The following is a 13368-nucleotide window of genomic DNA, read 5'->3' on the forward strand; positions in this document are numbered from 1 at the left end:
GTTTCACTTCCATATAAAGCGACACTCCAAACATACACTTTCAAAAATCTTTTCCTGACATTTAAATTAATTTTTGATGTAAACAAATTATATTTCTTACTGAAGGCTCGTTTAGCTTGTGCTATTCGGCATTTTATATCGCTCCTGCTTCGTCCATCTTTAGTAATTTTACAGGAGCCTTTCTGCCATTTAAATCTTTTAATGCTCTCTTAAATTCAGATCTCAGTATTGTTTCTCCCATTTCATCCTCCTCAACTTCCTCTTCTTCCTCTATAACACCATTTTCTAATTCATTTCCTCCGTATAACTCTTCAATATATTCCACCCATCTATCGACTTTACCTTTCGTATTATATATTGGTGTACCATCTTTGTTTAACACATTATTAGATTTTAATTTATGTACCCCAAAACTTTCCTTAACTTTCCTGTATGCTCCGTCTATTTTACCGATGTTCATTTCTCTTTCCACTTCTGAACACTTTTCTTTAATCCACTCTTCTTTCGCCAGTTTGCACTTCCTGTTTATAGCATTTTTTAACTGCCGATAGTTCCTTTTACTTTCTTCATCATTAGCATTCTTATATTTTCTACGTTCATCCATCAGCTGCAATATATCGTCTGAAATCCAAGGTTTTCTACCAGTTCTCTTTATTCCGCCTAAGTTTGCTTCTGCTGATTTAAGAATTTCCTTTTTAACATTCTCCCATTCTTCTTCTACATTTTCTACCTTATCTTTTTTACTCAGACCTTGCATCTGACAACTTTTCTTCAGGTTTTTAAACCCCAATCTACATTTCATTATCACCAAATTATGGTCGCTACCAATGTCTGCTCCAGGGTAAGTTTTGCAGTCAACGAGTTGATTTCTAAATCTTTGCTTAACCATGATATAATCTATCTGATACCTTGCAGTATCGCCTGGCTTTTTCCAAGTGTATATTCTTCTATTATGATTTTTAAATTGGGTGTTGGCAATTACTAAATTATACTTCGTGCAAAACTCTATATGTCGGTCCCCTCTTTCATTCCTTTTGCCCAGCCCGTATTCACCCACTATATTTCCTTCCTTGCCTTTTCCAATGCTTGCATTCCAATCTCCAACTATTATTAAATTTTCATCTCCTTTTACATGTTTAATTGCTTCATCAATCTCTTCGTATACACACTACCTCATCATCATCATGGGCGCTTGTAGGCATATAGACGTTAACAATCGTTGTCGGTTTAGGTTTTGATTTTATCCTTATTACAATGATTCTATCGCTATGCGTTTTGAAATACTCCACTCTCCTCCCTATCTTCTTGTTCATCACGAAACCTACTCCTGCCTGCCCATTATTTGACGCTGAGTTAATTACTCTAAATTCACCTGACCAAAAGTCGCCTTCCTCTTCCCACCGAACCTCACTAATTCCTACTATATCCACATTTGTCCTACCCATTTCCCTTTTTAAATTTTCTAGCCTACCAACCTTTTTTAAGCTTCTAACATTCCACGCTCCGACTCGTAGAATGTTATTTTTTAATTTTCTGGTGACCCCTTCCTTAGTAGTCCCCACCCGGAGATCCGAACGGGGGAATATTTTACCTCCGGAATATTTTACCAAGGAAGGCGCCTCCATTATTGCTATGTGAAAATGCAGAGAGCCACATTTTCTTGGAAAAAAAGCAGCTGTAGTTTTCCATTGCTTTCAGCTGCGCAGTACTCAGAGGACTGAGTGATGTTGATACGGCCGTTAAGTCATTGTGACTCACGCCCTTAACAACTACTGAAAGAGCTGCTGCCCTCTTTCAGGAATCATTCCTTAGTCTGGCTCTCAAACAGATACCTCTCCGATATGGTTGCACCTTCGGTCCAGCTACTCTGTATCCCTGAGCACTCAAGCCCCCTCACCAACGGCAAGGTCTCATGATTCATAGAGGAGGTGTGCTTATGTTTATCATTTCTGTGCTTATGTTTATCATATATTTTTTATTTTGTTATTTTCAAGTGTACTGTTACGTTCGTAACTTACTTACTAGAGTTATTTGTTTTTTTTTCAATTTTTTTTATACCGGTTAAATTTACGTTATTTTAAAATGTCATTTTGTTATAAGAACGCCACTAAATTGTTGGGAATTAAGTGATGTACTCACAAAATTGATAGTGTCTTCTTTTAAATTTATTAGTTTAAAAATAAAAAAAAAAACAGTAACGCACAAATAAAAAAAAAAAAAGGTATTACTAGATGCGCATTTTGATTGATAAATAATCATCATTATAGATACACATTTATACCGGGTGATATTTAATTATGGAAACAGCTTTATACTGCATATCTGAGAGGTATTTGAGGGCGGAAAGAAAGTAGGTTCTACATAGTTAACAAAAAAATCTGCATTATGGTGGATTTTTAACTTTTTCCCGCCATCTTGGATCCGACATATTGAATCAAATTTAATTTTTTTAAAATAGGAAGTTGAACATAAGACACACGAATTCGATTTAAAATTTTACAAGAAAAACAATGGTGAAACCCGTTTTTCTGTTAATGCCTAAATTATCGAGTTTTAACCATTCAAATTTGCAATTACAGAATAATCGTGTTAACAACAATAAAACGAGTTAAAACGCACTGCAATAACAAATTTATTGTATTTTACATTCATAATGCATGGCATAACGGACTCTAAACAGTGCTATAATATTGATGATAATACTAACCAATAACTAATAATTAACAACACAACAAAGTAAACGGCAATATTAACTGATATTATTTTCTAAATAAAAATTAACTTCCACTGTTAATATCAGCTGATATTTGTTATTTATCAGCTGTTAATTTAAAACAATGCAGTTTCTATTACGTTGAAACATGACAATTTATTAACTCCTCATTCAACATACTTGTAATGGTAACATTTGATAGTGCAAGTAAAAATTAAGTTGTAGGTCTAGCGGTTCAATTTTTTTTTTTGGTGAAAGTTTTATTATTGGTTTCCTTGTTTGTTTATTTAGTTTTATTAAATATTAAATCTTCAAATAATAACACCTTCTTTAAATGAAACCGAAAGAATAGCTCTGTTGATGATGCTCGGGTACGGTGACAAGAGTTCGGCCTTTGCAAGAGGTGTGTGATTTATTTAGTAATAGATTACCAAACAGAGAACTAATAAGTAAATCGACTGTGATCAAGAAAGTACTGTGATTTGAAGAAACCGGTACTGTAAAGAATCGCACCGATAGACCAAGAACTGTCACAAATGATGCAAAGTCGTTAGATGTATTGCAGACCATTGTTGAAGATCCTCATTCATCGATTCAGAAAGTTGTTGTTCAACCTGACATCAGTTATTTTTTAGTTGAAAAAATGCTTAAAACAAATAGATTTCATCCTCATAAGGTAAATCTGGTGGAAGAACTTTTGGAAGATGATTTTGACTTACGAGTTTAGTACTGTGTTATAGTGTAAAAATTAGACGTAGTCGCAAATCTGTCTAATTCAATAGTGTTTACTGATGAAGCGACTTTTATGTTAAATGGCCATGTGAATAAGAAAAACTGTCGACACTGAAATGTTAATAATCGCAGATGGATGTTGGAAACTCATACACAGCACCCTCAGAAAGTGAACGTTTGGGCGGGAGCCATCGGTCATTCTAAGAGTATTGTAGGACCTTTTATTTTAGATGACAATCATAGAGGAGATGCTTACTGCAACTTGTTAGCCGATAGGAGTTTACCAAATATACGATAAATTGTTGGACAAGAATTAAATAATAACATATGGTTTCATCGAGATGGGGCACCCCATCATTATTATCTAAGGACACGGGAAATTTTAAATGAACAATTTCATGGATGAAAAATCGCTCGATAGGTCGTAGTATGACTCTATAGTCATACTATACTGGCCTGTCGGTTCCCAGAGCTATCTGCTATGGATTACTTTTTTTGGGGGTACCTGAAACATAATATTTACAAAATAAAAGCTGCAGACAGTGACGATTGAAAAGAAGAATTAACGAATCTGCTCGTGTACAACCAGATATGATAAAACAAATTATAAACGTGTATTACTTGAGGTTAGCACACGGTTAAACTGTAGAGGGAAAACATTTTGAACATTTATTGTAAAATGGTATGCTTTTAAAATTTATTTCATACTAATTTACGATCGAAAATATTTAATTAAAGTAAATATTATCAGTTGATGCAGCCGTTTAATTTGTTGTTGAGTTCTTAATTATTAGTTATTGTTTATTATTACTAACGATATTATAGTACTGTTTAAAGTTCATTGTTGTATGTATTATGAATGTAAAATTAAACAAAATTGTTCATGTAGCGCGTATTACCTCGTTTTATTGTTAACACGATTATTCTATCATTGCAACTTTGAATGCTTATAACTCGATAATGAAGGCATTAACAGAAAACACTTTTCACCATTGTTTTTCTTGTAAAATTTTAAATCGAAATCATGTGTCGTATTTAAAAAAAATCCTACTTAACCTTCCTATTTAAAAAAAATTAAATTTGATTCAATATGGCGGATCGCAGACAAAAGTTAAAAACCCACCAAAATAAGATTTTTTTTAGCTATGTAGAACTCCATTTCTTTCTGCCCCCAAATTCCTCTCAGATATGCACTATAAAGCTGTTTCCATACTTAAATATGTCTCTTTTTATCTGTTTAGCCTCCGCAACCACCGTAAGGTATTACTTCAGAGGATGAATGAAGATGATATGTGTGAGTGTAAGTGAAGTCTTGTACAGTCTCTGGTCGACCGTTTCTGAGATGTATGGTTAATTAAAACCCAACCACAGAAGAACACCGGTATCCACGATCTAGTATCCAAATTCGGATAAAAGTAACTGCCTTTACTAACATTTGAACACTAGAACTCTCGACTTCGAAATCTGCTGATTTGTGATGACGAGTTAACCACTAGACCAGCCTGGTGGGCTGTACTTAAATATCACCCAGAATAATAAAACAAAGAACTATAACTATTATTAAAAATTAGACAAAACTTCTGCCAGATCTTATAAATAAAACAAAAAACTGTACAAGACGTCGGAAAAGCTAAAAAATGATATGAAAGCATGTTTTTAGAAAGTGAAGCTTTTATAAATTAATCTGTACAGACAATATAATTTTAGCGTGGAATATGTTGGAATAATTTAATGAAGAAGGTGAAGTAAAAAGTAGTTTTTATGTTTAATTTCAAGTGTAGAAGACGACAGAAGTTCTTCGTTCAATATCTCGTAGACAGACAAAAAACACCTTAAACACGAATTAGATAGTGATGGAAATAAATTTATTGCTTCTTTTTTTTAACTAACTAATTAATTTATCAATCTTTTAAGATTAAAAAAATCTATATGTTAAAATTTGTATTAATATTTTTTTTTATTTTAAAAGTTGATTAAATGAAATTGATATCCTTTTTGTTTAAAACAAGAGATATTTATATCTTAAAAAATGCTTATCTTTTTGAGATAACTTTTATACTGATAATACCAGTATAAAGGCGTCCAGTTCAGTTGGAAAGTTAAATTGGATCAGACTATATTTAAAAGTAACCTTTTGCTTTCAATTTATTTTTTTTTAATTTATCAGTTATTCAGTTTTCACTAATTTTTAGTTTATTTAGTTTCTTTCTTTTTCCTGTTTAGCTTCCGGTAATTACCTTTCAGATAATACTTCAGAGAATGAATGAAGATGATATGTATGAGTATAAATGAAGTGTAGTCTTGTACAGTCTTAGTTCGACCGTTCCTGAGATGCGTGGTTAATTGAAACCCAACCACCGAAGAATACCGGTATCCGCGATCTAGTATTCAAATCTGTGTAAAAATAACTAACTGACTTTACTAGGACTTGAACGCTAGAACTCTCGACCTCCAAATCAGCTGATTTGGGAAGACGCGTTTACCACTAGACCAACCCGGTGGCTTGTTGTTTTGTTTACCTGAACAAATTCAGCTAAACTAAAATTCAGTTGAGAGTCGGTACAAGCAAAATATTTAATGTATTGTTTTTTTATAAATTTTGGGTTACTTTATAAACTTTAAAAGATATTTATTAATTTCATATTGGTTTTTATTATTTCATTCCATTTATGTGCAGTGGTTCAGAAGGAAAGGGAAATAATTTCATAACTGATTCTAGAGCTTAAAATAAGGAAAAATGTTCATACAAACATATCTTCGAAAACGCTTTGATATAGGATTACGGCTAGTGAAAAATTTCGCCCGGATTTCAGTTCCCACTGTTAAAATTGTCATACTGAAATTTTTAAGGCATGTATAAGGGGTAAACTTGATGGTTTCTTATGTTTCTTGACCTGAAAAATCAAATAAAACAGATTCCAGAACTGTATTTTTCGTAGTTTTCACGATATCCAACTTAAAATAATAAAACATCTGATGTGGACATCATATCACTATCTTGTACGCCTATTAAATTACATACAGACATTCTTTTAGATTGAAAAGAACATAAAATTTTTTTTCATTAATAACTTCTGATATTTTTTCATATTAGTTTTTTATTTTTATTATTGAATTACTACTTATTGTAATTTTTTTTTACAATCAGTGGTTAATATATATTAGTAAATCAATATATTTAAATTAAAAAAAACAAAAACAGGAGATGAAATCGGATTCGAATTGACGTGTTTTTCCCATGTAAGATCCAAATATTTTAATTATTAAAATTGTTTTAGGCTATAACTCTGGAACCAATGAAAATAAATACCACTTATGATATATCGTTGTAAAGCTCTCAATCTTAAAAAAACTCCAAAATCTAAATGTTTTAAATTTTGGGCTTTTTTGGACACTTTTGGTCCAGTCGATTATAATAAAAAGGGGAGATGCATAACATTATGTTAACATAATGTTATAACATCTATGTTACAACAGTCGTAAATCCAAAATTTCAACATCCTACGGCTAATCGTGTTTCAGTTATTCGAGATACATTCGTTCGTACAGACGTCACGCCAAAATTAGTCAAAATGGATATTTCCGTTTTGATTTATATTTATCAAAATAAATTTATATTAATCTTAACGCTTTTTTTTTTAAATTTTAATAGGTTGATCAAATAGTTGGTTAATTTGAATATTTATATATTAATTATGTTTAATTTTAATGACATCAAAACTCTAGGAAATATGCTGCAAGAAAGAATATGGAAAACAGTCAAAAAACGGGGTATGGTTTCTCTTACATTTCTCGACGTTTTATTACCCAGGGACCCCAAAAAACAAAGGGGTGGAGGATACTGTTCGTACGTATCTATGTACGTGTGTTGACGTGTCCGAAGCTTATTAACGTTTGGTTAGATGTACCGATTTTAGTCAAATTTGGCACAGAGACTGATATATATATATATATATATATATATATATATATATATATGGGAAAATTTTTGGTAAAGGTTTGGGGTCAATTTTTTCAAAATTTTATAAACATAATCTCACTTTATATTAAGTACAGTATAGCGTACGTGCTTACCTTATCATTTTAAGAAAAACAATTTCTCCACAAATTCTCCCCTTACCCAAAAATTAAAAAAGCCTATCTTCTTATTTATTGCACATTTTTTAACCGAATTTATTTTTACGTCTTCTAAAGCATAATAGTAGTGTAAGTGGCCCAAACGAATACTTTCAGGCAATAAAAGGGGGTGGGGAAGCAAATCAATGTTTAAAAGTAACGATTTTTTTTTTAATTTTTAAACTTTTTTCAGGTATTATTATTTTTCCACTGTATAAGAATATATAAACAAGGCCAGGAAAGTATAACAACTTTGTTTTCAGCTTTTTTTATTTATATTTTAAAAGTAATTAATATTTTATATTTTTTTAGTAATTACTATTTATATTTTTTATTTTAAAAGTAATGATAGGAAAACTTTAGGTAACAATAGACTTGTTGCGTTGTTACCAGTCTTTTCAAAATTATTGGAGAAACTTATTAAAAAACAATTAGTAAACTATTTAGAAAATATAAATTTTTTTAGTGGGAATAAGTTTGGGTTTAGAAAGGGGAAAAATACTGAAAATGCATAATTGATCTTTATATCTAAATTGATTCATAATAAAAACGATGGCAGCAGGACAGCAGGTTTATTCCTGGATTTTAATAAGGCATTTGATTTAATTGAATGGGAGAAGTTATTAGAAAAGCTTTGGGCAGCTGGAATTAGAGGCGTGTGGAATAACTGGTTTAAGTCTTATTTGAGTAAAAAAGCCTCAAAAAATCTGGAGGCTGGGGTTGAATCGTGGCGACGATTAGGGCCCAGGGAGGTAGCCTTATTGCCTAGGGTGTTCTGGCTCCAGATGCTGGGGTCGGGGCTCCCCGAGGATGGCATTAAGGACCCTCAGGTATGAGGGGAACGCGAGGGGGCAGCGGTGCGCGGAAGGCGTGCCGGCTGCAAGTAGGATAGGGACGGGGAGGGTAGCCAGATAGCGGAGGAGTGGGTTGGCTGTCCGGCAGAGGAGGTTGGCTCGCTCTGAAGAGGCTGTGGGGACCCCGGCGGGAGATCCTCCGGTAGGAGGCAGATAGGGGGCAGAGACTGCTGCCACGACACTGCAAGGTGACCATGCTATGTCCTAACGGGCGGAGGCTGGTTGCCTTGGGGTGTTTAATAAGATAAAAAAAAAAAAAAAAAAAGTCTTATTTGAGTGGTAGATACCAACAAGGTAGAGTTAATAATGTACTTATTAAAGGGGGCGAACTAATTTTTGGGGTTCCCCAAGGATCTTAACTTGGACCGGTGCTGTTTCTTATATATATTAATGATTTATATCGAGGCTCTTTTTGAGGGCACATGATCACCTTTACAGATGACACAGCACTTTGTTACGTGTCACCCTCTCAGTCTGGAATTAAAAATGACATGGAGGCTGACCTGAGGATAATAAGATGATGGCTTGTGATGAATGAAATTTCATTAAATGTAGATAAGAAAAATTACATGTACATCAATTTGCAAAGTACGGCAGAAAATGTTGGATGTTTAAATATCACTCGTTGGGATGTAAGGTGATTATTGGTTCAAGTGAGGATATTTCATATGCTACATCTGTGAAATACTTGGGCATTACTTTGGACAGTAGACTATCCTGGAACGTTCAAAAAGCAAATCTCAAAAAGCAATTACGAGTTTGTATAAATAAATTCCTTTATTTAAAAAAAATATTGCTCTGTTCTGAAATAGCTGTATTATGCTTTTGTAGAGTCAAGGCTAAAGTATGGGGTGATATGGTGGGGTGGAGCTTACTAAAGTGTTTTTAGATCTGTTTATATTGTTGAGAAACATGTAGTACGTATAATATTGGGTAAAAGTATACAACAATAATCCTTCCCATTATTTAGAGGCCTTAAGATCTTGCCACTGCATCATATGTATTTCTACGGAATACTAATGAGGTATTATGAAGGTTGTAAACAGGATAGGATCTTTGGTACTTTAGTACGAGGTCTTTGCGGCAAGCGGATAGAATAGTTCCTCCTAGGCCAAGAATTGAATTATTTAAACGTTTTTATTCATACTTAGGTCCAAAAATATTTAATCACTTACTAAGGAAATTTAAATCCATAGAAGACTCTAAAAGGTTTTCTCTATTAATTTATGATTGGTTGTTGTCAATTGAAGATGTAGAGAGTATTTTTAATTGATTGGTTTGTGATTCTGGGTGGAATCGATGAATCTAAAATTTTAATATTTTTATTAATTTTTATTTTTATCATTATTTTTTTCTTTCAACTTTTTATCAAGGACTAATTTCATTTTCAATTTTATCACTGTATTCTTGTATTGTGTTTATGGTTCTATTTATTTAATCTGTCTGTATGTATATATAATCTTGTCACTAGCTAAAGTTTTACTACTGCAAAACTTGTATCCTGTAATTATTTTTTATATCCACTTGGAAATCCACACTTGACCATTATTCAATAAATGGTTAGTTTATTATTTTGCTAATTGAAAAATGATGGATGGTAATCTTCAGTAGAGTTATTACTATCGGGGATACCTAGTTCCACAAAATTATGTAATAATTGTTTACTTTTATTATTATTTTATATTGTTTGGTTGTATGTCTACTAAGCTTATGTATTAAGAATTTATAACTGTAAATTATTTTCTTTTCATTTTTAATCTGTTTATTTTGTGGAATAAAGATTATTATTATTATATAATTTTTTGTGTATGTGTATATATGTATGTATGTGTTACAAACTATTTAAACTTGTTTAAATAAAGTAAAAAGTTGAAATTAAAGAGCTTTAAAAAAAGGTTTCTGAGCTCTATCTTAGATATTTTATTTTAGTCCAATTTAGTATAATTAATTTTTCATGAGTAAAGTTAAAATGCATCTTTAAAGAAAGTTAATATTCATTAAAATTTAGGAGGTTGGACAATATTTACTTTTTAATTTAATATTTTCAGATCACGGTAATTTAGCACCAATATCACATCCATTTCATATACACGGTCATCACTTTTATGTAGTAGATTTAGGTATATTACATAGAAAATTATTTCAAGAAGATTTAACTAATTTAATTGAAAAGATGGACTCCGATAACTATTTGAGAGAATATTTACCTGCAAAGGATATAATCGATATACCAGCATCAGGATATGCAATTACAAGGATAATCGCAGATAATCCAGGTAGTAAAATTTAATATAAAATTATCAGTAACCAACTTATAAAAATACATATAATTATGGTTGGAAACATATAGAAAAAACTATTCTAAATACTTAAATATTGGTAAATATTTCTAAGCTTTATCATTATTAAACAATCAGTACTAATATAATATGTATAACTATATGGCATATATATAATTTTTACATACATCCCTGTTTTTTTTTTTACATTTACTAAATGGAATAAAAGTGATGTACGTAGATATGGTGAAGATCAAGCAATAAATAAATAAATAAAAAATAAAACAATTTAAACAACGGAGGTCTTTTTTGGAAGCGGAACATTATTTTAAAGTGAATTGAAAATTTAATTATCATAGAAAGTTTCGGGGTATGAAAAACCAAACCAAAATAGCAGCCGTTTAATATTTTTCATAGAAAGTGGCTACATTACACCTCAAGTATCGGCTCATGACGAAAAATAGATCGTTATGATGAAGAACCATTTGATAAGTTTTATTTTTTTATTGAATCACTGTTGAGTAAATACCTAAGAAAAACTGTAGACTACTTTTGACACTAGCTGTGAAAAACACATAAAATGACCGCCATTTTGATTATTTTTGTCGTAGCCTAATATTTTAAATGAACATTTTTGATATAAATATTCTTTGAAGGTATGTGTCACAACTCTAATTTTCCATTGAAATTGAAAATTTGCTCCTTTCGGGGGCCTCTATGGTGAGAAGTCGTCTCATGTAAAAAAAATTAATGGTTTTGAGGAGGATCATCCGCAAAATTTAATTTTTCTATCTTTAATTACTGAAAAGTTATTTAAGGGATACTCTGTTAACACGTTGTGTGTTTATGTACGCGCGTACGTATATATATATATATATATATATATATATATATATATATAATGTTTCCGTGAAAGATCGATAGCTGGCAAATGTCGATATTCTCCGGTGAATGTCAACACATACCAAATACAACGGTGAAAGATCAAAATATTTGATATCAAATATTTAACAAATATACCGACCTTCGCCGGTATATGATAACAAACACAGATAAGCTCTGTTCAGGTTCAAAACGATAACTAGAAATTTAAAAAAAATCACTCGATACCAATCTGTAAGCTAAATAGATTACGACAAAACCCTCGTAAAAAAGAATGAAATTTAAATTTAAGCCATCCGTAACTTACGCTCACTTTGCTGGCTAACATCGTCTAATTAACGTCAAACATATAAATTATATATGTTATTCTAGCGTTAGAGGCGATTAATCAAATACACTGCATTTATAAAAAAAATTAATCAAATTTTTAGAATTTTATAAATTGAAAGGTCCAATCAAGATATACGGAATATGTTAACTGCTTAGATGAACGATAACGATACAAATAAATGGTCAGATGGTTTCCCCCTTTGTTAAATTTTTTTTACAAAAATATTTTTACTCAACTTTCACCATCAGTGTATACTGAATGCGGTGAATTTGATTAATCGCCTCCGATGTTTGAGAATAAAATATAAAATTTGTAAATTTAACGTCAATTAGACGAGGTTAGTGTGCAAAGCAGCGTAGGTTATGTTTAGCTTAAATTTAAAATTCCTTTTTTCACGAGGGTTTCTCGAAATCTATTTACTTTACAGATTGGTATTGGGTAATTTTTTTTTAATTTCTAGATCACACCAGTGCTTATCTGTGTTTGTTGACGTGTACCGGTGAAGGTCTGAATGTATAATAATATAAGCAAACTTTCGGTCTTTCACCGACGTATTTAGTATGTGTTGACCTTCACCGGATAATATTGAAACACTCTAATTTCGGTCTTTCTCGGTAACATATATGTACTATATTTTCCAAATAATAAAAAAAGTATAGGCAATGAGTCAAAGCTAGTAAAAGTTTAGGTAAAAGCTACGTTTGGAAAATTAAAAAAAATAGATTGTTCTCGGGTTCACTTCTGTAAAAGAATGTATAAACGATACGTATTGTTTCACTTGTAATTCATTAGGGTAAAATAAAATTTCAAACTTCTTGTTTTGGTCACACAATATTAGAATGGCGGTACGTTATCTTTAACCTAATTTATTAACCTCGTTTAAGTAGGAACATTAAGCTAAAACAGGTTTAAAGAAATTATTTATTTATTTTATAGTGAAAATATTTTTATAATAATTATATTTTTCTTAAATTAATTATTTCATTTTTGCGTTGTTGTTTTAATACAGGTTTCTGGTTGCTACACTGTCATTTTTTATATCATGTCATAACAGGAATGGCAGTCGTATTACAAGTTGGTGATCTGAATGATATACCTCAAACACCGATACACTTTCCAACTTGTGGTGATTACACGCCGGCTATTTCTTCATCGCTGCATTGAGAGTGTTTTTAATATTAAATTATTATTTAGCCTTAGGTGGTTTAGTAATTATAATTAAACTGATATTTGCTTATGCGAATTCTTTTCTATAAGTCATTCTACAAACTGCTTAAAAAAAATAAACAAACTGGCCTCTGTAAATGAATATTACAACGATTCTAAGAATTGCAGTTACCTTGGGGTGATTTACGCTATACTATATTTTGATAAAAAACAATTTAAATTTATAGTTTTTATGAAAGTTAAAACGAAATTCTAAATTTTGGGACTTATTTTCTATAGGATACGAGAAGAATA

At 31.3% G+C, this 13368-nt stretch overlaps 1 protein-coding gene across 1 annotated transcript in view; it reads left to right on the plus strand.

Moving 5' to 3' along the window:
* The window catches only part of LOC142322763 (uncharacterized), a 62685-nt gene extending 49614 nt beyond the window's left edge, over positions 1-13071 (plus strand). Inside the window, exons 10-12 of the mRNA XM_075361837.1 lie at positions 3202-3389; positions 10589-10691; positions 12917-13071. Coding sequence (XP_075217952.1) covers positions 3202-3389; positions 10589-10691; positions 12917-13071 — 446 coding nt within the window. The remainder of the gene's footprint in view (positions 1-3201; positions 3390-10588; positions 10692-12916) is intronic.
* The last annotated feature ends 297 nt before the right edge of the window (positions 13072-13368 follow it).

This window comes from Lycorma delicatula, chromosome 4 (assembly GCF_047948215.1).
Source record: "Lycorma delicatula isolate Av1 chromosome 4, ASM4794821v1, whole genome shotgun sequence".
Classification (NCBI taxonomy): Eukaryota; Metazoa; Arthropoda; class Insecta; order Hemiptera; family Fulgoridae; genus Lycorma; species Lycorma delicatula.